The sequence below is a fragment of the Littorina saxatilis genome, linkage group LG4 (genome assembly GCF_037325665.1).
Source record: "Littorina saxatilis isolate snail1 linkage group LG4, US_GU_Lsax_2.0, whole genome shotgun sequence".
Lineage (NCBI taxonomy): Eukaryota > Metazoa > Mollusca > Gastropoda > Littorinimorpha > Littorinidae > Littorina > Littorina saxatilis.
The window spans coordinates 28,967,147-28,991,652 of NC_090248.1; the positions used below are offsets into that span (position 1 = coordinate 28,967,147).

Below are 24,506 nucleotides of genomic sequence, written 5' to 3' on the forward strand. Positions count from 1 at the left end.
TCTATAGGTGATCCTAGGTTTACGGGTTCAAATCCGGGCCAGGACGGACACGAGTCAACTCTATTTGCAGACTCAGAGACGGTATCCATGTTCCACCCCCGTGTTACCACTGTGGCACGTAAAAGACTTCGATCATTCTGCCATAAGTGTAGGTGGCTAATTACACCTAAACACGTACACATCTGGGTATCGCAACTTTTTTGCTTCTAGCTTTCCACTGGGAGGAAATGACCTGAATTTCCCAGCAATGGGACAATAAAGTTATGAAATAATAAAATGCAGCACCAGACTGAAACATATTCCATGGATGTTCACTGTGCTTTTAGGTGGGACACGCAAGGAGACTTCACCACCACGCACCCCTTGCCCAGCGTCAAGGTGAAACTGTACACGGAGAGTTCAGGCATGCTGAGCCTGGAGGACAAGGAGCTGGGCAAGGTGGTGATCCACCCGACCGCCAGCAGTTCCCGCAACCCCGAGTGGTACCAGATGGTCAAGGCCAAGAACTTCCCCGATGACCTGCGCATCAAGATCGCCGTCCGCATGGACAAGCCACAGAACATGAAGCACTGCGGGTAGGTTTGTTTGGCTTGGGGTTGTTTGTTTTGAACAAATAAAGAAGGGTTGTAAATAAGGGGTTACACTGTACAAAAACTGTCATGTCTGTTGTCATTATGTTTATGACACTGTCAGCAAAGTAGTCTACCTGCTCCTGCAAAAGAAAAATCAACAATTTTTTTTTTTAAATGCTGAAAAAATGCTTTAGTTTCAAAGACATTTATGAGAACATGTGGATGAGGAAGAGACAGCTCGTGGAAAACGATCACCATTGTGGAAGACCTACAAGTGCTTACAACAATGAAACGGCTACCAGGCTAACTGACACCTGATTGCGATTGTATTTTCAATTGTAACCCCGAGTCCACTTTTCATAAATATCTGGTGAATGGAAATACAGCAGACTTCCACTAACTCGCGGCCACTGGGGTCCAAAGATTTTTGATCGTGATTATATATCCGATTCATGATGCAGTTTGGGGTCCAGTTAAAGGGAAGAAACCGCGTTCTCTTCTGAGTCAGAGAAAAACACGGTTATTTCCCTTGTTGGTCACAAAAAGCCTGTGAGCGTCACGTTGGCGTGTGTGCGTTTGCCGTGTGAGTGCATGTGTGTGTGTGCGTATGTGCGTGCGTGTGTGTGTGTGCGCATGTGGTTGTGCTACAATGTTCATGTGTATGTGTTACTGCGTTTCTCGCAAGTGTGACGCTTCTGTTGGCAACTAAGTTCTCAAAAGATTAACTGCGATGACACGTTTTCTTTTATCAGCAGATGTTTATTTCTTTTCTTTTTTCTCCGACTCATACGTCGTCACAAACTTACTAGTTAATCAGACACAGACAGACACAGACGTACACTGTACGCGTATAGCGACTCTCTGCTGCACACACACACAATAACTGACAACTATGAACAGAACGCAAGCCATGGTGAATTACCACATTATTTTATTTCGTTTGGAAACGCAAGAAGCTGAAGCACTTCATGGCGCCTGTAGAAAATCCGGGGCGTCTAGCTGAGATCGCGATTAGCGGGACTCGAGTGTTAAATTGCATGCCTGACTAGATTGCACAAGACTGAAGCGCAGTTTAAGCACTTGATTGGCGCCTGTGGCCACCCGGACCGTCTAGCAGAGATCGCAATTAGCTGGACTCGAGTGTTCAACTGCACGCCTGACTGGCCATACTGACGGGTCAGACACTTAACCTCTATAGGCACGTGTCCAATTTGACGATACCGATCGTGGCATGAAAGTTCTTGACTGAGTGGGGCATGTGCGCATGAAAGGTTTGTTTTTCTTTTGTTCGCAGGTCTCGATCAACCCGTAATGTACACAACCTGAAAACACACACACACACGTAGAACACTATTTGGAGAGACTGAGGGAGAGAGAGAGACTGATAAGATGAAATGACAGTTTACTGCATGATGAAAGGCCATCGGACCCAGAGAGAGATAGCGTGGTTATGATAGAACATTTTTTCATGATCTGTACTATTTTTTGGCCTTTACGTGACTAATTTTGTAATAAAATGTTTAATTTAAAAAAAAAAAAAATTGTAAAGGTCGGTCCTGTTTTTTTCGGGGTCCAAGAGGTCTCCGCGATATAGCCGAATTCGCGATTTAGTGGACCGCGAGTTAGTGGAAGTCTGCTGTAGTTAATTCGTAGGGAGTGTCTGTAATTTTGCTTTGATGAAATTGTGTGATTTTGCCACCCCTTCGTGTACACTACATTGGGGTGTGCACGTTAAAGATCCCACGATTGACAAAAGGGTCTTTCCTGGCAAAATTGTATAAGCATAGATAAAAATGTCCACCAAAATACCCGTGTGACTTGGAATAATAGGCCGTGAAAAGTAGGATATGCGCCGAAATGGCTGCGATCTGCTGGCCGATGTGAATGCGTGATGTATTGTATAAAAAAATTCCATCTCACACGGCATAAATAAATCCCTGCGCCTTGAATATGTGCGCGATATAAATTGCATAAAATAAAAATTAAAAAATTTTAAAAAATTAATCCCTGCGCTTAGAACTGTACCCACGGAATACGCGCGATATAAGCCTCATATTGATTGATTGATTGATTGATTGATTGATTGATTGATTGATTGATTGATTGATTGACTGTCTGTCTGCAGATACTTGTACGCAGAAGGAAAGTCAGTGTGGAAGAAATGGAAGAAGAGATACTTTGTGCTGGTCCAGGTACTGTGTTTTTATGTGATACGTGTAACAGTACCATCTACTGTGTCCATTAGTTTTATTTATTGGCAGCATATTGCTTGTTCTTACTTTCAATACTGAATGTAGCCAAGTTGCCATCTTTTTGTGTGTTTCCCTGACCGTATCAGTGAGTACAACAGCGTGTGTTTGCGTGTGCGTTCGTGTGTGTAGTGGTGTAACTTGTTCTTTGGAAGCCATTGACTTGCTTTTAAAGGCTTGGTTTAGAACTAATGGCTGTCGGTGTTACTGTTAGCAGATCATGATTTCTTAGCATTGTCGTTATCACCGTACATTTTGGAAGATATGCAGCATTATAAGTGTTATCTGTTCTGTTGCAGGTGTCCCAATACACGTTTGCCATGTGCTCCTATCGGGAAAAGAAACCAGACCCCACAGAAATGATGCAGCTGGAAGGTTTTACAGTGGACTATTACGAGCCTAGGCAAGGTGCGATGGCTAGTAGTTCTGAGTAACTTTCCGGGTTCCTTATTTTGGGATGATAAATGTATGCCACTATTGGGATTTGTAAGTGATGACTTAAAACTGTATCAAATGCAACACCCGGATAACGTTTTTTACCCATTAATTTTTTTTGTGACGATGAAAAGGGACTTCCAAAGAGGAGATACATTTACTGACACTATGAAGAGAATGTCCGAGAAAATCAGGTCATGGTATAGGGGGAGTCTTCACATGGGGGATTTGAAACAGAGATTCAACTTTATTCTCTTTTATTTACCTGGAAAAAACACAAAGTACGGCTGCAAAAGGGAGACGATTAAATGTTGACACTACTTGCTTTAACATTTGTGGAGGACTTAGAATAGATATGGCATTGTAATGATTTTAACATCATTGTCGTTTTGGCATTGTAATGATTTGAACATGATCGATGTTTTGGCATTGTAATGATTTTAACATCATTGACGTTTTGCCATTGTAATGATTTTAACGTGATTGACGTTTTGCCCACAGAGTACGAAGGGGGAAAGTTCTTCTTCAACCTGGTGAAAGAGGGCGACTGCCTGACCTTTGCCACGGAGGATGAGTCGGAGCGAACGCTATGGGTGCAGGCCACGTATCGGGCCACGGGACAAACCCACAAACCCACCCCACCCATCCAGCAAACGAACAAGATCAGCAACACGCAGATCTCTCGCATGCAGGGAGGTGGGTGCCTTAGGAAAGAATGACCGCAGTGCTGTGAGGTTGTTTGGCTGGCGATACTTACTAGCAGAACAGCTTCTATTTTACGATTTAAGTGTCAGTTTAGAGGAACGATAAATTGTTTTTAAACTGAAGGTGATGCGATGGTATTTAGGACTGGACAAGGATGGAGAGGGAGGGGGAAGGAATGGAGATAGCGGATGTGGGCGGGACCTAGAAGTAAGGAGGGAGGGGGAGGGTGTTGTAGTGGAGGTTTTGGCGCCAAACGTTCTGGCAAGTGAGTGCCAGAGGATATACGCTCTTGCATTAGCGGCAAAGCAGCAGCAGCAGCAGCAGCATTGAAGTGCGCGCGTCAGCAAGTGAACATTATTTGTGAGATCATGTCCGACATAGAAGAATGGTGTAAGGAGTCAAACCTTCCTTCAGCGGTGATCAGCATCCTCGTCAAAGAGGGGTTCGATTCGTTGGCGGCCCTCAAATGTGTCGAGCCGGAGGATTTGGAATCTCTGAGTGCCAACATAAAAAGGGGGCATCTTGCCCTGCTTCGGGCAGGGATTAAAACCCTTCTTTAGAACAGCTTCTATTTTACGATTTAATGATTACCTTTTGGGAGGAATGATAGTCAAATTCAGGAAATAACTCTTGTCAGGGATTTATTGGATGAGTTGCTCCTCTTTGAAACAGTGAGTCCAGCAATCGCTGCTGACATGTGGACTGAAGCAATCCTGGCTTCACAGCTAATAGTGAACTCTGGTGATGCTTTTGGTAGCGACATTTTGTATGGCAGCTTGCTTTCCCCCGTGAGAAAGCCACCTGAATTTCCATGAGGGTAACCTCACAGGACTATATGAAATCTTATTCTTATCCTTTTAAGTAAAGAACGTCATATCAAGAGGACACTGCAAAAATTGCACATCAGAGCTCATCGACACCATGATTGCCTTAGTCTGGAAGAGTTGCCCAGTAATTCAAACGATTATTGTTTGACTCACTGTTTGAAAGGAACTCAGCTCTTCCACAGTCAACAAAAATCTGAAAGAATTATTTTTGAACATCGTCTATTGTACATATAGATGTGGTTGATTGCGTGCAGAGGATGAATGAGCATGTCAGGCATGTAAGAAGTGGTAAAGCATCCACAGTCAACATACACAACAGACAGCATTTGGATTGATGTGTGCCTCAGTCAGCTTACTGTGCCAGGCAGATATATTGATAGTATGAAAGTGAGAGAGCGGAGATTCTGTATATATTTTCTTGTGTGATGACTCTTGATTGGCAATCAGCAGTTAATTAGCAAAGTTTTTCAGACAGTTTTAATGAGCAAGCTTTGATTAACCCTTGAAAGAACCAGAGTGTGTGTGTCTGTCTGTCTGTCTTGTCTGTCTGACGGTTGGTTGGTCGGTCTGTGTGTTTGTGAGCGCGCTCACCAGACTTTGCTTATTAAGCAGTTAACAGCATGGGGTTGAGGTGCATGTGCATGTGTCGGACAGATGCTGACCGGGCCCGCAAGCATGGACTGGACGAGTTTGTTATGGCCAACCCCTGTAACTTTGACCACTCCAGCCTCTTCAAGATACTGCAGACACTAACCCTAGACTACCGCCTGGGTGATGCTTACACCTGCTTGGTAGGCACCTTCAAGCTGATTTTTTTCTCCAATTTATGTCTTAACTTCCTGCTTTTTGCTTTACTTCCTTTTAGAGTAATGTTTTGGGGGTAGAAATAACTTTGATCTGTGAGAGGAAAATGTGTTTGCTCCAGGTTTTGAAGAGCGCTTGTGCTTTCAAGCTTTTTCTGGTGTTGTGACTATAATGCTACTGTCAGATTTTTGCATTGAAATAAAGTCGCACTGACATAGCCCTCTGGAAGTGACGTTACAGATTGAAAGAAGGATGATAATTTTGAAATCATTCAGTGTGATGGTGAAACTCATATGGGGCTAAAACAGGATACTGCCAATCAGTATTGTGAACCTCTTGTTTTGTGAGATAGTGATAAAATGGAGGGTCTTTGGGGGGGTTTCTGTGTATCCATCATACTTACGTACATCATCTGTATGCTGCACACAGGGCTGGTTCAGTCCAGGGCAGGTGTTTGTGCTCGATGAGTATTGCGCTCGTTACGGTGTGCGTGGCTGCCATCGACACCTGTGCTACCTGAACGACCTGTTGGAGAGGGCGGAGAAAGGCATCCTCATCGACCCCACCCTCATCCACTACAGCTTCGCCTTCTGTGCTTCTCACGTCCATGGCAACAGGTATGGAGGGGGGGGGGGGGGGGGTGGGTTAGGTGTTTGGCTGTTTAGTTGTTTGGCGTCATCAACAGTTCGCAAAACTTATTTCAAATTGAAGAATTCTGGAAATTACTTTGAGGTGCCACGGGTATGGAAGTCTAAAACAAGCGAACGAGAAGGAGAAGAAGAAGACTCTGGGGTTTGTTTGGGATGTGAAAGAGTTGTTACTCTTGGAAACACTGAGGCAATCAATTCTACGTGGTATTATACATAATTATGCCAATCACTAGGAAGCAGCGTGTCTGCACACGTGGTCGACTTTCACAATCCGTACAAATCCGACAGATTATTATTTTTCTGAATGGGTTATTCCTTCTTAGGATGATAAGTTTCCCTGTTTTTTTCTGAGTTCTCCTGTCCTTTATCAGCTTATTCAGAGAGTTTTATTGACATCTGTTTTCAGACCCGATGGCATTGGCACAGTGCTGCAAGCAGAACGTGTCAAGTTTGATGAGATCAAGGAACGCTTGAGAATTCTGCTGGAGAACCAGATCACACACTTTAGGTGAGGGGTGCTTGAAGAGAGAGACAGACAGACAAACAGGCACTTATTCTCTATTTCTTCTTAAAAATTGAAAAACATCACCTTTGCTATTTGCAAGCTAACCAGGCAATGATGCACTCAAAAAATGGGGGGGGGGGAGGTACTTTTTGTTCTTCTTTATATTAATAACTTGAATTCATGTTGATTCTATACCTTCATGCATTACACTTTCAGGTACTGTTTTCCATTTGGTCGACCAGAGGGAGCCCTGAAAGCAACTCTGTCCCTGTTGGAACGGGTAAGTGAATATGTTCATGGACTGATATTGTTTTGACATCTCTGTCTTCCTGTTTTTATCCCCGTGGAAGAGAGCAAAGCCCACAAAAACAACACATTTGTTGTGTTGATTTGACTGAATAAATTCTCTTTGACATTAGATAAAAGCAGAATGGAGTAAGTTGTTTATAAGTTAGGGCAAAAGTAAGAAAATATTCCAAATATGAGAAGGAGTAAAAGAAAAATAACTCCCATTATAATAGCACTTGGACCTCACAAGGTCTTCCAGAAAACTGTGCACGAATGGGCAATACACTGAAAACTCAAATCTTCTTCTTGTTCTTTCTGTGAAAACAGGGCAGTCCACAGAAACCACAAATTTCTTCTGTTGATTTGAACAAATAAGCCCCTTTAGAAATTAGTCAAAAATTCAACATACAGTGGAACCCCTCTTTTATGACCTTCAAAAATCTGAGAAAATGAGGTCTTCAAAGGGAGGGAGTCTTAAAATGGGGGTACATTTACAGAGGTTATTTACACAACATATGAGAATCAATCAATCAATATGAGGCTTATATCGCTCGTATTCCGTGGGTACAGTTCTAAGCGCAGGGATTTTATTTTTAATTTATTTTTTATTTTTATGCAATTTATATCGCGCACATATTCAAGGCGCAGGGATTTATTTATGCCGTGTGAGATGGAATTTTTTTACACAATACATCACGCATTCACATCGGCCAGCAGATCGCAGCCATTTCAGCGCATATCCTACTTTTTGCGGCCTATTATTCCAAGTCACACGGGTATTTTGGTGGACATTTTTATCTATGCCTATACAATTTTGCCAGGAAAGACCCTTTTGTCAATCGTGGGATCTTTAACGTGCACACCCCAATGTAGTGTACTTGAAGGGACCTCAGTTTTTCGTCTCATCCGAAAGACTAGCACTTGAACCCACCACCTAGGTTAGGAAAGGGGGGAGAAAATTGCTAACACCCTGACCCAGGGTCGAACTCGCAACCTCTCGCTTCCGAGCGCAAGTGCGTTACCACTCGGCCACCCAGTCCACCCAGAAAGGAGGGTCTTAAAAAGGAGGGAGTCTTAAAATGGGGGTTAACTTACAGAGGCTATTTACAGAACATATGAGAAAGGAGGGTCTTAAAAAGGAGGGAGTCTTAAAATGGGGGTAAACTTACAGAGGCTATTTACAGAACATATGAGAAAGGAGGGAGTCTTAAAATGGGGGTAAACTTACAGAGGCTATTTACAGAACATATGAGAAAGGAGGGTCTTAATAAGGAAGAAGTCTTAAATTGTGGAGGGGGGAGAGGGTGGGGGTGGGGTGTCTTAAAAGGGGGTTCCACTGTAATTAGTTTATAGTCATTGTCAGCGGTATCAAAACGTTTCCATTGCAGGTGTTGATGAAAGACATTGTGACGCCTGTTCCCCCAGAGGAGGTACGGCAAGTCATCAAGAAATGCCTGGAGAATGCTGCTCTCGTCAATTACACCAGAATCTCCGAGTACGCCAAAATCGAAGGTCAGTATTCCCTCCGTTTAGCATCTAAAGTGTTTTTGCCTTTAAACAGAAAAACCATTTATTGAAAGGTTTTTGCATTTTCTAATATCACACTAATGCAGGGTTAAATCATGAACTCAGGCTTCTGTTTGGGCATGGTGAGGTTGGGATGGCTTCCATTTTCTTCAGGTTATCCGAGATGAATGAGATGCTTCTGATCACTAACCTGTGTGTGTGGGTAGCTCTGAATTGACCCTGAATAAGGTATTCTAAAAAGAAAAGACGCCAGAAAGTGGAAAAGGAGGAGTGAATATGAACTTTGTATGACAATTGCATGATAATATGGCATAGCATAGCATATCTTAGCCTAATTTATCGATTTTGGAAAATTACGGAGAACATTTATCACAAATCATCACATGTACGAAAACGTTGAAAGGTCTACAGCAAAAACCTATCATCTTTTTCTCTGGAAGAATGTCGACCTATTTAAGTGTGCATTGGTAGGACCGGATAAAATGAAAAATGATGACTAGATTTTAGTGACAAATGTGTGTTTTTCCTTGGCTGCAACGCGCTTCAGGACGCAAGAAAGGTGACACGCCATTTTACTGTGACAGTTGCCGTGTGTGTTTAGTTTCAGTGCAGTAACACACTCAGTTATGTTTTTGGCTGTTTGTAGCCAAGTGTTCACTTTTTGATCTTCATGTTAACACCGCCTTTGTTTGATTGAATCCAGAGAAGGTCGTCTTTTCTGTTTCATGTGTATTTTTAGATTTTTGTTTTCAGTTGTAGGTTGATTTTAGTCACATATATATATACACACTTTATGTGTTTTGCAGTTTATTCGTATTCAGATTTAAGTTCAGACGTATGTGTTTTGGAGAATGTAGAGTTTGAGTCGTGTCCTCTCATATTTACTGGAACATTATCTTCATGATTTTATTTTCTTATTTCAATTTGTGCACACATTTTCTTCACAGATTCAGATTTTAATCTTCTGTATTTGCCTTTTTATTTTTCTTCTGGTCTTTTTTATTCTGTAATTACTATTTGTTTTGAGTTTTTTTTATTCTCAGTGGGATTATTTTATTGCACACATTTTGTTTCTAATTTGTAAACAAATATAACTTATCATATGCGGTTATGTGTGTGTGTGTGTGTGTGTGCTCAGGTGTGTCTGTGTGCATAACTGAGTATTTTTAGAGAACAAAGACTGTGTGACATCAAATGATCTTTCATGTTTATCAAAGAAAGGAACATATTTTTTGAAAGAATTTTTTTTAGAAAGATGCTGCTTGTACACTTTGCATGTTCATGTGCATTTTTTTTTTTATAGCATTGGTGTGTAGATCTCTCAAATGTTTACATACCAGTTACCAGTAGTTGTTTTAAGCAAGATGTTAGCTTTAGAAGTAATACAAATGGTGTGCATTGTTTTTTGTCCCACCAACTTCAACGTAAAAGGAGGAGGCGGTAGGTATATTTTATCCCAGTGGAACGTAGTTGACGGTAGAAAAAAAGTGTCATCCCCTTTGTGAAGACCTATCACTTTTTTAAAGTTCTATTTTGTGTTATTGCATTTTCAGTGTTACTCCTTTCTTTTGTTGTCTCTTTCAAATTCTGAGTTCATGCTCACTGCAGACCAAAATCTTCCAGCTTTGCTTTATCGATTTTGCCCAGTCGACCAATGTCAAGGTGCAACAAGTTTTATTCTTGATTTCTGTTTTGATCTTGCTAAAACTTCAGGATATTTTTTACAGTTCTGAAAGACTGCTTAGTTGGTTGAGTGTTTAGTGTGTCACCCTTGTTATGATTTAACTTGTCAAAGAGGATGTGTTGTTTCCTTCGTTTTTACATTTGGTCAAGTTTTGACTAAATGTTTTAACATAGACGGGGGGAATCGAGACGAGGGTCGTGGTGTATGTGTGTGTGTGTGTGTGTGTGTGTGTGTGTGTGTGTGTGTGTGTGTGTGTGTGTGTAGAGCGATTCAAAGAAAACTACTGGACCAATCTTCATGAAATTTCACATGAGAGTTCGTGGGTATAATATCCCCAGGTGGTTTTTTTCATTTTTTCTATTAATGTCCTTGATGACGTCATATCCGTCTTTTGTGAAAGTTGAGGCAGCACTGTCACGCCCTCATTTTTCAACCAAATTGGTTGAAATTTTGGTGAAGTAATCTTCGACGAAGCCCGGACTATGGTATTGCATTTCAGCTCAGAAGCTTAAAAACTAGTTTGCTCATTAAAGTTGTCATTAAAATCGAATTTTCACAAACAGATTTAAAAATGATTGCATCGTATTCCTCAATTTCTCCTAAATTCAAAAATATATACATATGTCATGTTTACTCTAAAAATGTGCTCAGAATGACAGAAAATAGGTTAAATAAGTACTGCGTTTGCACGCTACCCGGAGACGAGCGTGACCCGTCTCTATTTTTGGGTGTGGTTAGTCGAGACCGTACTTTCGGGACTATAAGGCGGGCGCAACCCCCACTTTTGAGGTAAAATTGAGAAAAAAACATCACATTAGGCGCCTCCGGTCTTTTAGCCGCACATCAAAGGAAGAAAACAGAGGGGAAATATTTGTGCTCTGTGTGTGCGGTGAGATCAAAGGCATGTCCATTGTGATAGCTGGGTGGCCTTGTTTGCAGACACTGACCTTCTTCCCCGGGGTCAATGACCCAGTTTTAGCTATGAGAGGTGGTTCCCCTTTCATATCTGAGAGAGGAAACTTTCTGTGCACCGGTGTTACTGGGGTCAGTGACGGAGTTTAACCTATGGGGTGGTCTCTTTGATGTCTTGAGAGGAAACTTGGCCAGGGTAGTAAGGTAGTAGCTGAACCATGTATTATCATAAGTTGTTTGACTGGTACTCAGGCGGTCTCTTTGATGTCTGAGAAGAAACTTGGCCAGGGATTTCTATTTTAACAACACATAGGGCGCTTCCCTTCAATAAGCCACAAGGGCAAGATTGAGTAAAATACGGTATCTTAATATAGTCTCGGCGATGACTGTTTATTGTCTTTATCTGTTACTTTAAATGCTGACAGCTTGACTAAATGTTTTTATATCGCTTCACGCGACTTGTTCTGTTTGTGGCTGTTGTGTTTGTCTCACAGTCTTAAAGGAGAAGATTTCTTTTGAATCTTATGTTCTTTTCCTTGTAGTTTGTTCCTTATGTTTGTGTTATGTTACATATTCCTTTCCAAATTTTGCTTGGACAGTTGAAACGGAATCCTCATATTTCCCTTGAAATGTGAATGTGTTTGTTTATTTGTTAGTTTGTTTTCTTTTTTTCTTCCCGATGGTTAGATTATTTGATGGGGATTTTAGTTTTGTTGTGACCTCTTCTATGTTATAGGAGAGTTGGTGTTTGTACAGACATGAATGATTGCTTCTGCCATTTTATCACAAAAAAAGGTTGACGTCTGCAACATTTGTTTTGCTGAATGTTTTTGGTTTCTTGTTTTTTTCAGTATGTGCATGAAATTCAGACTTCCTTTACCTGCTGAAATTAAAGAATGTTAAATCATCTGTAGTTGAGTTTGAAACACACAGATAAAGTGAACAGACTTTTTTTTTAAACACATAAAACATGGTGCTGTTACAACCTTTCTACATGTACTGTCAACTTTTGTATTAGATTGAGCTTAGGCTTCCTATTTGCTACTTGTTTGAACTGTGGATAGTAATTATACTCCTCTCGCTAACCTCATGTCCAGTGTTCTACAAAATCCATAATGTGAACCTGTTTAAACTGAAGGACTTGTCAGACCTGGGAACCCATACGATTTCGCCGTATTTTGTACGCATGATTGTCTAGAATACGATCAGTACGGTCAGTGAAAAAAAAATAGGACGAGAAAAATTCGTTGACAACTTGTCTTCACAAGCGCATCCCGAAGGTGATCCGGTATTTTGACACATGATTACAGTTTCTGTCAGTAAAAATTAAAAGAAGCTTTTGTTTTAAATGTATTGGTAAACTTAATTAACAGTATGATGGACGCGCGTAAAGCATGTTTCAATCGTGGATGTTGAAATGCTGTGTGGAGTACGCTAATTTTTCTGAAAATACACCAAGTTTCTTTGAGAATACTTCAAGTGCAAAACAGGGGTTCCCAATTCTGACTTGTGTTCAAAGTTTATTTAGATTTATGGAGAGTTTGGTATCAACAAATCTTGTTTTAAATCAGATATGGTTTCATAATGTTTGTGTGTGTGTGTTTGTGTGTGTGTGTGTGTGTGTGTGTGTGTGTGTGTTTGAATTTGTGTGTATCTGCAGTTAATATAACAAACATATGTGGAATGCATAACTTGATCTAGGACAGTTCGAAACTTTTGTCTTTCTTTTTATTCGAATAGGAAGTCTCAGTTTGTATGTGTGTGTGTTCGTGCGTGTGTGTGTGTTTTCAAACAAATGCCTCTGTAATGTGCTTCCAACACCATATTATACCAACAAACCAGAAAATGGGAACTAGCATTGCTTAAAGAGCAAAGGGAAACAGCTTTTGTTCTAATTTAGCTGATCATGAGTTGCTGTTCTTGATCCTAACAGACGCGCTTGGTGATGATGTGTCACCAAAGAAGAAATTGGAAGATATCATGCATCTGGCAGAACTTTGTATTGAAGTTCTGCAGCAGAACGAAGAACACCACGCAGAAGTGAGTGCAAGATTTTTCCTCCTTCTCTGTAATCATCAGTTACCCTCCACTGCAACTGTCTTCTTCTCTGTTCTGTCGGATCATTGCCTCCCCTTGTTATTCCCTCCCCTCATTTTCTGTGGTGAGAGTCAGTTTATCAGCGTATAGGAGTGGAGAGAATAAATGTCATGATGTTGTTTGTTGATATTGGTAACAGATGTTTTAGAATTGTACTGTTGTTTAAGAAATGATTAGAATCATACTACAATCTGGTAATTTAGATCTGTTTTGTTTTTGTGGGTAATCTTGTGTGACCGCAACAATCAACAAAATCTCAGTTAATTTTTTTTTCTGAAAGGGAAATATCATGCTGTTGTGCCATAAGATATTAAAGGTGTAAAAGTTTTAAAGTAATGCAGACAGAATTTTTTTTATTTATCTAGAAGCAGAAGTGGCTTTTTTTAAGGTGCACATTGCACATTTAGCTTGAGTTAGGGGTTCATAACAGGTTACATTTTGAAGTGAGAGTAGAAGCTGAATCCATGTCTATGTTTGTGATTATACTGTGTGAACAATGTTGTACTGCAAGTGTAACACTCGAGCAAGTGTACCCACTGCCAGCCCTGTGAAAACAGTGTGTACTCACAATTAGTCAATCTGGCCCACATGTATGTACAAGCTGAAATGTTTTTCTGTTGCTGCAACTTTTTTTGTTTGAACTGCCCCACCGCCCCTCCTTCTGTGACATACAATAAAGTCAGCTTCTGCTACGCTTTTATTTTGGATGGGGCGCTTTATTTTCACCAAGAAAACGCTAAGCTGTCTTTATTGTCAATGCAGTATTGTGACAGGTGTCTGGATTATGTGCCGTTTTGTTCTGTTCTTTTTTTATGTCTGTTCCTTCGGTGATGTGACTTTTTATGCATTCGACAGTGACAACGTTCTTTAGCGAGACCCTTCCTTACCTTGCATCTTGTACGGTTCTCTGTTCATGATGGCGTCGGTGTGTCATGTGTGTATGTGTACGTACGTACGTCGGTGTGTTGGCGTGAGTGGTGTACATGTACGTGTACTTCTTTTTCGTGTTCTGTGCTGACTACTTTTCTTGCATGATATGTCTTGATTAACGGGCTGTTGTGCTTTTCCTCCCTGCTAGGAGTTTCAATCGGTGAGTCCCCCCTGTCTTGCTCGTCACCTCATTCCCCCCACCCTCATCCCCCTGCTCTCGCACATACCACCACCACGCCCCATCTTTTTTTTTTCTCCATGTCTTCCTCTAGTTTTTGGCACTGTTGTTTTTTTACCTTGCTTTCTGGATTTTTGTTTAGTTTTAGTGCCCACCAACAACGGTGCGGCTTTGGGGCTAAACAGCCCATTCCTTGGATATTCTGTGTTTAAAATTATAAGGAGTAAATATTCAGCAGAGTAACGTGGGTTTGTCTTGTATGATGTGTTTAGTGTGTCGGGGTTTGCTTATATGATGTTATTAGTTTAATGTAACTTCTAGCTGCTGATCTGAGGATGTGAATAGATGATTTTTGTTTAAAGCCAGCTTTGGGCAGATCACTGATTTGGGCTCAGATTCGTAGGCTTTAAGTAGATTGATAGTTTGGGAGCAAATGAAACAGAATTTTTGTTCAGAAGTTCTTTTGTGACCCATATTGTTGGGGTTCTTATTGTTTTTGTTGGTATTAGTGCTAATTCAATTGTTTGCACTATTTTCTCTGAGGTTTTACTCTGCGACTTTGTTGCAGTAGAACCAAAAGTGGAATTAGTTCGCTTCAAAATTAGTTCCACCAGAAAGATAGTCTCATGCATTTTCCTTACCTGATGCTTGGAAGTTTTCCATTATCAAGTTTGATCAGATTTTGTATATCTTTTTTTTCCTTTAGTATATTGTGTACTTTATTTGGGATACTTTCAGCACTGCTCAGATTCAGTCTTTTTTTTACAACATGTTTCTTGAAATAATTACGTGATTTATTTGTTCAACACAATAATACTCTCAATTGTTTGTTTTTTTACAATGACTTTCATCAGAATGTAAGCACACTTTTTACCTATAAACTGTTAGAGTTAGAAATGTTCACTTTATAAAACCTTTTTTGTAAGCGAGCATGATTTCTTTTTTCAGTCATCTTTTGGTGATAACTAACGTTCTTGAGTTTTTCTTCTCATAATTTTATTTGATGGTAGCACAGTCAGCTTTGCATGGATTGACTTACAGTTACAGTTATAGGACTATGATTCTGTCAAATCACAGCAGCACACTGAAACACACACGATTGATTTGAGTTTTGTTTATTTCTGTACCCTTACATTACCTAGACATCTTTATGTTATGTTAGTGTCTTACTTATAGATTATGAACAAGGACTGTGTTGCACATTAAAGAACATATATAGGACAACTGTTTTGTCATTTGAAAATGCAGTATCATTTCTTGTTTCATTCCTTTGCTAATCAATGACATTGTTAGTGGAATTGAAACTTTTTTCATAAGAGAAAGAATATCTGTGATGTTCTATACACCCTCCTTATACACATAGTGACACACACACATGCACTCGCTAAAGGAGATAGAAGTAATTATTATTGCCGATTCATCTTCAATATGTTTGGCAGATTGTGATATGTGTTGTTGTCATACCTGAACAGAACTGTCACTTCAGATATTTCTCAGTTGTCTATGTTTATAAGATTTGTTCATACATCTTTTTTTTATTTTTGTCTTTCTAAATCTTCTTCTTCTTCTTCTTAAAAGACGATGTTTAGAAATAACTCTGTCGTGTTTTTATGGGTTGCTCTTCCTTGGAACAACTGAGGCAAACTGCACGTGGCATTGTAGGCCAATTTCTAGCAAGGGGCATGTCTCCGTACGTGGTCAACGATGATCTGTGCCTGTGAAATCATGCAAATGACATCCCAGTGAGCAGGTGATGAGAATTAACTCCGATCTGTGCTTTGTGCACTGTCTGCCCAAAAGAACAGTCATTTTGTTTGGAAGTACAGTGGATGATCCCCCCTTGTAAGACCCCCTCATTTACGACTTCCTCCTTTTTAAGACCTTGCTTTTTCAGCTTCTCTGTTCACACTGTCTGTAAATTCATCTCCATTTTAAGACTCGCTCCTTTTTAAGACCTGATTTTCTCAGGTTTTTTTAGGTCTTAAAAGGGGGGTTCCACTGTACTACACAAACCGAAGCTGACTATTGTCATGGCCGATGGCCGATCATGTCCCTCGGTGCTCAGATTGCCAACCACATGTGGAGTCACACGCTGCTCGCTAGTCATTGGCCTACAATATCACAACTTAAACTTGCCTCAGTGTTTCCAAGGAAAAACAACTCTTCCACAACTCATGAAAATGCGACAGAATTATTTCCGGATTTTGTTTATTGATGCCTCTTGGACGATTTGATCACTGTGCAATGCAGAGCAATTGGTTGATTTGTATTGTTTTTGCTAGTTAACGACAATGTGAGTAAAAGACAAACATTCGTCAAGCATTTAATAAAGACCTAGTATGCCTGCGGGATGTATTTCATTTCATGTACTTGATATGTTTTGTTTTGTTTTGTTTATGTTTGAAAGAAAATTGTTCATTCTTCTGATTTCATGGCAGAAAATAACTTTCATCCCTCCTTTTCCTTGAATGTCCCCTACAAAATTGAGTTTTTTCAACAAAACATAATTTTTGTTTGGCATCATTTGTTGCAGTTGAGAACTTTGAGTACTTTTTTCTTCTGTTTAACTGAATTTTAAGTGTGACAAAATGTTATCACTTTACCAAGACCTCTAGCGTGCACTTAATGTTTGTGAGTTTACCGAGTAGTGATGTTTTTTTTAAAAATATTTACGGTTCTACTTTCTTTATCTCTGCTGACTTATCCAAATTTGCCAATAAGGAAACATTGTTTCAGTAGCAGTAGTAAAAGTTTTCAATCTTTGAATAATAGCTCAAAAGGAATTTTGATGAGCAAGAAAAGAAATAACGGATAAGTGAAAACACAATTATTGGAGATGGAAAACATATTGTATTAAGGTCATCATAGCTGTAGACTTTCCTTGTACCTTTATCTACTTTCGGTTTCCTGAAAATTGAACAGAAAAATAGTAAGGAAAAAGTTAATCCTGTTATATAAATAAGCTCTGAAATGTGATAAGATAATGGTAAGAAGTATAGAAAGAAGTTACCAAGTCAACTAAATTCATGTCTTTTTTTCAAACTCATAGGTATTATTCCACATAGGCTGTATTGTGACTGTAAAATCATAAATTTGATATAGGATATCCTGTTTGAAAGTTTTGTTACTTACCAAGGGATGTTGCGTTGAATGGTTTTGCAGGCGTTTGCGTGGTTCAGCGACCTCCTCGTGGAACACGCTGAGATTTTCTGGTCACTGTTTGGAGTTGACATGAACGCTGTCCTGGATGCTCAACCACCAGACACCTGGGATAGTTTCCCTCTGTTCCAGCTTCTGAACGATTACCTGCGCACTGACGGTGGGTGTAGGTTTTGTGAGTTAGTCAAACTTCTTCTTTCGCCAAATACCTGGGACAGTTTCCCTCTGTTCCAGCTTCTTAACGATTACCTGCGCACTGACCGTGTGGGTTTCATGTGTTAGTCAGACTTCGTCTTCTTATACTGCGTGCCATATTCGAGGATGTGCATGATATTGATAGGTATCTGTGTGTTTTCAGGTCCATAGAATTTTGCTGGAAACTCGGGATATTTGATATGTGCGTTGGTTTCTGTCAATACAGTGTTCTAGATGATCGAACGTCTAGCAAAGACCTGTACTTGTACGTGTAGATATTGCGTCACCCGTGACTCACTTTTTTCTCCAAAGTTCTAAATGCATACATTGTTTTGCTCCCACCAAGACTGCAGATCTTGGCAAACGCGTGACGTAAAAACTAGATTTGATGACGTTACCCGTCCACGTCCTGAAAAGTGCTGATCTTGATCTTGCTAATGCATTGGCACATGAGGGTGGTACAGTTCCATCCACCTGGAGTCTGCACTAAACATTGATACTGGGAAATACAGAAAAATCCCTAGCTTACCTGAGTTCAAACCCACGCTAATAGCGACGAAGTGGTTACAAGGCTAGTTCTCCTCCGACTGAGCTGCATACTCACCTCACCAAATTTTCAAGAGGTAGTGTTTGAATTGTGTTGCAGAGAACCTGTGCAACGGTCGGTTTCACCAGCAGCTGCGTGATGTGTTTGCACCCCAAGTCGTGCGCTACGTTGACCTCATGGAATCTTCCATCGCTCAGTCCATACACAAAGGATTTGAGCGCGAGAAATGGGACATGCAGGGGTGAGTAGTATTGAGGCCACAGCTGAGTAAAAGTATCTTGTAATTTTAAGCTGCTTATCATCTTGATAAATCATTTGCTCACTGTAATGATGGATTAGTTTGAATTATTGTCTCACATGAGGAATCAGGAGAGTTGTGGGAATCAGCAGTGTTAGACTAAACTTCAGGTTTTCTTCAATTTTTATGTAGCTAGAGGTTTGAATTTTCATAGATGTTAAGAACTCTGTTACTTCCAAACATGATGAAAGTCACATGAAAGAATAGTCAGGTTACAATGCATCTAACACATTGTTGATGAAATCTGTCCAGAAACGGGTGTGCAACGTCAGAAGACATGCTGTGGAAACTTGACGCGCTTCAGTCGTTCATCCGCGAACTGCACTGGCCAGAGGAGGTGTTTGCTGACCACCTGGACCATAGGCTCAAACTCATGGCTGCGGACATGATCGAGGCTGCTGCCAAGAGGTAAACTAGCTATTAGCTGGGTGTTATTGTATCGGCCTGTGATCAGTCAGCTGTGCTGTATGTTTTTGATCAACAGTATCACCAAGTTGTCTACAGGTTTAGATTTTTTTTATGTGCTGGCAACTGCTTATTAGCTGGACAGGTTATTGATGGGGTCATACTGTTAATGATCACCTTTGCATAATGTTTCTGTCATTTTTGTTTTTAACAGTTTGTTCATTTCCCTCTATCACTTTTGCCTCACTCACTCTCTCTCCCTCTACTCTCTCTCTCTCTCTCTCTCTCTCTCTCTCTCTCTCTCTCTCTCTCTCTCTCTCTCTCTCTCTCTCTCTCTCTCTCTCTCTCTCTCTCTCTCTCAATCTCGTCTCTCTCTCTCTCTCTCTCTCTCTCTCTCTCTCTCTCTCTCTCTCTCTCTCTCTCTCTCTCTCTTTCTCAATCTCGCCTCTCTTACTCTATCTCTCTCTCTCTCTATCTCTCTTTCTCTCTCTCTTTCCTGAGTTATTTGTTACCATTTGTCACAAAAAATGTCCCTTTATATACTCTAGAACTCTGAAGAGCTTTGAACTGTGGCTGCGTAAGGGTGGAAAGAGCTCAGACTACATCGCGTACACGGAGATTTGCACAATGATGAATGTCATCATCGACTGCAAGAACAAGGCCCTGCACCTCTGTGCACTGGACCACGGGCAGAACATGGTGAGGCCAAGAAAAAATTCAGTGTTTCCGTTTCCCCGACAGACCCTTTTTTTTTCTGCCGATCCTAAAACTTGTTTTGACCCTTTGAAAAAAATATTTAATCAAAAATGATAAAAATTGATTTTGCAGACTTTTCAAGGAAAGTTACTCTCCTCTGATCTAAAAAAAAAAATGATAAAAATTGATTTTGCAGACTTTTCAAGGAAAGTTACTCTCCTTTGATCGCCAGGGGACACAGCTCGCACGATTTCCAGCCAATAGATAGTCGTGTGTGCTGTGTAAATATAAAACCAACAGTCAAAAGAAAAGAAAGAAAAGAAAAGAAAGTAAACAACCTAACCGTCCGCTGGTTCCCACTTTCATTATACCCATGTTGGTATTTTTGGCAGTTCCTCATGATTAGAGGTGTTTTGGATTTGTCAGTGGCTTTCTTGACTTAGTGTGTGTGTGTCAACTAATTTAGATCACTTCAAGAATGTGACAGCAGAACCAATGAGCTGAGCTAGCTGCCTGCATGACCCTTCTGGTGAAATGTAAAATTTGCAGGGAGGGCAGCGTTTAAAGCTGATAATTTTTACTCTCTGATTTGTCTATGTCATTGAATTTGTGTGTGTGTGTGTGTGTGTGTGTGTGTGTGTGTGTGTGTGTGTGTGTGTGTTTCTTTTTTAGCACCAGTACCACACCAAGATCGATGAGTCTTTAGAGAGAGCCCAGATGGAAATGGTCAGATGCCTGGTAGAAAAGGTGAGACTCGTTTTACACCTCAGCGCTGTATCCCACGTTTCCTGTTGTGTTTTTTAAAAAAAATGAAATAGATGAATGAAAATGACAGCAATTTTGTTTTGCTCTTTATCAAAGTGACTGTTTTTTGCCCTTTATTTTTCAAATGTGTTTTTTTTTCTTTCTTTCTGATGGTCTATGCTCTCAGCTGAAAATCATTTCTGTCTTCTGATGATCTTCTCCTGTAAAGACTCCTCATCTGTCTTTTTACGCTTCAGCGTCTTACATGATCCGTTGATATGGTTGTGATAAGTGATTTTGTGTATTTCCAGTTCCAGTCAGTCTTGGAGTCAGTATTGAGCAAGCTGGCACGCTATGATGAGGGAACCTTCTTTGCTTCCATTCTTTCCCTCACAGTGAGTACGCCCCCCCCCCCCCCCATCTACCAATGCTTTCTCTCGTGTTTACTTTTTGACGTGTATGATCAGATCAGTACAGTAGGAATTGGAATACACATATCAGGGTTAGGCCTTGCTATTACGCGGACATTTGCTGTTGGGTTTTCTTGTTAATTGTTTGCTGAGTGAGAGCATTTCTGAATGATGTACAACCGTATGTGCAGTCATCGTAGGAATTAAAATGCTTATGGTGTGTATTTTTATATAAAGGTATTGATTTATTGCTGAATGAAAGGTTATTAAAATGTGTTACGATCGGTGTCATTGCTTCATGTTCAAGGTGAACAGGCTGTTTGGAATATGACAGAAGACAAAAGCAGCGAACTGAAATAAGAGTGGGTGTACTTTTTTTATTTTGTTATTATATTTTATTAAAGGGTAGTCAGAGTTGCTGCTGGCAGGTTGGAAAAAAGCACTACTAGTCTTTGCATGAACAATGTGTGTGGTACCTTAACATTTACAGGCCGTTCTCATAGATATGGCTGTTTCAGAAACCGGTCAACGAGCTGGGGAAGTCCTACGTTGATTTCATGCGATGTAACGTCGACCAGCTGCGACAGAAAATCACAGATGAGCTCTACACTCTTTCTCTGTTTGAGGTAAGTGCCTGTGTAGCGGCCAGTTTTGTGTTAACTTCACACTCTGAGGAGCAATGCTGTTTGTTCATACAAATTCAAAGGCATCTGTTTCGAACAGTGCTACCCAAAACTTTGTTCATGCTAGTCTGAAATGATATAGTTTTTTACAGGGCTAAAATTATGTTGTGTGAAAAGAAAATGGTAGAAAACAAAAAACATGCTGGGACCATTTTAACTGCAATGTGCAAGCTAGTTGTCTTGATTTTAAAAATTCTCAGCTTTTGTCCCTCTTCTTGTTCTTGCTTTGTGATGTGTGTTGACAGCAATGGGACACAGGTCTGAACTTCTTTTTGTTCTGATGTGTGTAGTTTTGTGTGTTGACGGCAATGGTACACGGGTCAGGTGTTATTTGTGTTCTGATGATGTTTTATTTTGTGTGTTCGCAGCAATGGTAAACGGGTCTGAAGTTCTTTGTGTTCTGATGAAGTTTTGCTTTGTGTGTTGATAGCAATAGTACACTGGTCATATGTTCTTTGTGTTCTGATGTGTGTTGTTCTGTGTGTTGACAGCAATGGTACACGGGTCAGATGAAGATGACCTGTGATTGGCTGACGGACAGACTGGACCTGTCTCTGCATCCCTACCAGCTGACCTGTCTCATGACCATCACCAGGGTAAGTTTGAAAGACCCTGAATCATAGGAGTATTAATTGCATTTAAAACTATACCCCTGTATAAAATTAAAAGACCAAAGAATACTGTACTCGCATGTTTAACGAGTATGCTTTTTTGTATTGAATTATTTTTTGGTTTGCTCGTATTGGAGGAGAGGGGGGTGGGGTTGAAGGGTAGGGATAGAAGTGAAAATGTTGGTAATGACATGGTGGTTAATAAAACAAGTACATGTAGAGAAAAATTCCATTTGCTGTAGGTTTTAGACAGGGGCTTTTTGATTCCGTGCTTGAGGCTTTCCCTTGCTATGATAAGGACAACAATCGTTCAGCAGAACTATCTGTGGCAAATTCACAGCTCAAGAGGTAAGATGCCAAGAGACAGTTTCTGCATAACTCTCACTTACTATTGTCTTGTGTATGAAGTGCTTACCTCTCTTTGAAGTTTGATCCACAAGTTGGTAGTTAGAATTGTTTTTCCAAACATGTGAATAAGTGAATGGTCATTGTGTTTTGCAGAAAGTGTTTTCTGACTTTGAGCTGCAAGGTGTACCAGAGAACACACTGAACAGCAAGACCTACCAGACCATCTGCAGCCGTCTACAGGTAAGACCCAAGACAGTCATTTTTATTTTCAGTTACTTTGCCATACTGGCTGAAATGTTTCAGCTTGCTGGCTGCTTGAACTGTGGCACCTGCAATGAATGTGAGGCCCCTCCAATGAATGGACACCTACCAAGAAAGAACACCTTCAGTTGTCCCTTTGTCTATTAACTTCACCAAAGTATACCGGTCAAGACAGGCCACCTGCTATGTAGGGACACTTGGTTGGTATCGAGGGTGTCCTTTCATCGCAGGTACCACTATTTTCACCTCACAGAATTTCCATTATGTCACTTGGTGTTTTTTGTGTGGATAACAGTTCTGTGTCAGAGCTGGTTTGGAATGAGTTGTGCTCATGTGTCAGCCCTAAGGTTTACACCAGCAGTCTCTATTTCCTGAAGGGGGAAGTAACAGGAGTGTAGTGGCCAGTGAGGCATATTTAGAAGGAATGACACCCCCCGCGGGTTAGGGGGAGTCCCATATTGGTTGGGACGAGAAAGAATTTACCCGATGCTACCCAGCATGTCGTAAGAGGCGACTAACGGTTCTGTTTCTCCTTTTACCCTTGTTAAGTGTTTCTTGTATAGAATATAGTCAATGTTTGTAAAGATTTTAGTCAAGCAGTATGTAAGAAATGTTAAGTCCTTTGTACTGGAAACTTGCATTCTCCCAGTAAGGTCATATACTGTACTACGTTGCAAGCCCCTGGAGCAATTTTTTGATTAGTGCTTTTCTGAACAAGAAACAATTAACAAGTGGCTCTATCCCATCTCCCCCCTTTCCCCTATCCCATCTCCCCCCTTTCCCCGTCGCGATATAACCTTGAATGGTTGAAAACGACGTTAAACACCAAATAAAGAAAGAAAGAAAGAAAGAAGGAATGACTTTTATTCTACATATCAAAGGTTTTAAACAGGGTATCTGTCACTAACATTACCTCACAAATTGCAGGCTGATCTTCCATCTGATCTTGCAGCAGCTATTGAAGCTGAACTTGTAGGTTTGTTTAGTGGGAGAAATTTAGTTTTAAGAAATATATCGTGGGAATTCTTTTTAAGGACATTTTGGTTTATTTTTTATTTTTGGCTTGGTTTTAAAAGAGGAGCTTTTAGTCGTGACTATTGATGTTTGTGAGGGGGTCTAAATGTTAATTTGTTATGAGTGTGTGTCTGAGTGTGTGTGCATGATAGTGTGTGTGTGCACATGTCTGTGTGTGAGTGAGTGAGTGTCCATGTCAGGGGGTGTTTGTTGCTTTTGTTCCTGTTTTTACTTTTCCCCATTGAGCGGGCATAGCTGTACACCCCATTGCCTGTTCGTCCTGGACAAATGGCCTTCATGCTCACCATTTTCACTTGCAAACTTCGCATAATTCTCCTTGGTTTTATACCCACAGTTTCAGATAAACAGCTCCTGTGGACGCTTGGTTTAGTCTTGCAGGCTACACACTAGGGTGGTCACCATTTGTAGTGTTACCAGAGATGAGATTTTTTCTGGGGGAACTCAACCTAGTATTCACATTTGGTATGAAAAGAGGGACACATTTTATTTATTGTGAAGCAGTAGACAGCACTGTTGCTAGTCATGTGTGAATCATTCAGTACCTTATGTGTTTTTGGCCAAGGTTGAGAAAATCAATGAAAATCTTGACTTTTTCTTTATTATTTTTTTTTTAAATTTTGAAACTTGTAACTATTTACCCTTCTTTTTGACTCTTTTTCCTTCTCATTTCTGGTAATGAATCATGCGGAATGCAATGTGCTTGAAGCAGATATTCCCCACAACCAGTTTTTGGCGGTTGTGATACTCAAAT

At 40.5% G+C, this 24,506-nt stretch overlaps 1 protein-coding gene across 2 annotated transcripts in view; it reads left to right on the forward strand.

Annotated features, from left to right (window-relative positions):
* The window catches only part of LOC138964416 (calcium-dependent secretion activator 1-like), a 59,849-nt gene that overhangs the window by 26,954 nt on the left and 8,389 nt on the right, over positions 1 to 24,506 (forward strand). For both annotated transcript variants that reach the window (XM_070336369.1, XM_070336370.1), the window contains 19 exons: positions 327 to 575; positions 2,698 to 2,764; positions 3,121 to 3,229; positions 3,758 to 3,952; positions 5,443 to 5,579; positions 6,022 to 6,209; positions 6,649 to 6,750; positions 6,964 to 7,027; positions 8,424 to 8,547; positions 13,092 to 13,198; positions 17,526 to 17,682; positions 18,364 to 18,505; positions 18,815 to 18,970; positions 19,516 to 19,666; positions 20,336 to 20,410; positions 20,719 to 20,802; positions 21,336 to 21,443; positions 21,992 to 22,096; positions 22,613 to 22,699. In XM_070336369.1, the coding sequence (XP_070192470.1) occupies positions 327 to 575; positions 2,698 to 2,764; positions 3,121 to 3,229; positions 3,758 to 3,952; positions 5,443 to 5,579; positions 6,022 to 6,209; positions 6,649 to 6,750; positions 6,964 to 7,027; positions 8,424 to 8,547; positions 13,092 to 13,198; positions 17,526 to 17,682; positions 18,364 to 18,505; positions 18,815 to 18,970; positions 19,516 to 19,666; positions 20,336 to 20,410; positions 20,719 to 20,802; positions 21,336 to 21,443; positions 21,992 to 22,096; positions 22,613 to 22,699 (2,407 nt within the window). The remainder of the gene's footprint in view (positions 1 to 326; positions 576 to 2,697; positions 2,765 to 3,120; positions 3,230 to 3,757; positions 3,953 to 5,442; positions 5,580 to 6,021; positions 6,210 to 6,648; positions 6,751 to 6,963; positions 7,028 to 8,423; positions 8,548 to 13,091; positions 13,199 to 17,525; positions 17,683 to 18,363; positions 18,506 to 18,814; positions 18,971 to 19,515; positions 19,667 to 20,335; positions 20,411 to 20,718; positions 20,803 to 21,335; positions 21,444 to 21,991; positions 22,097 to 22,612; positions 22,700 to 24,506) is intronic.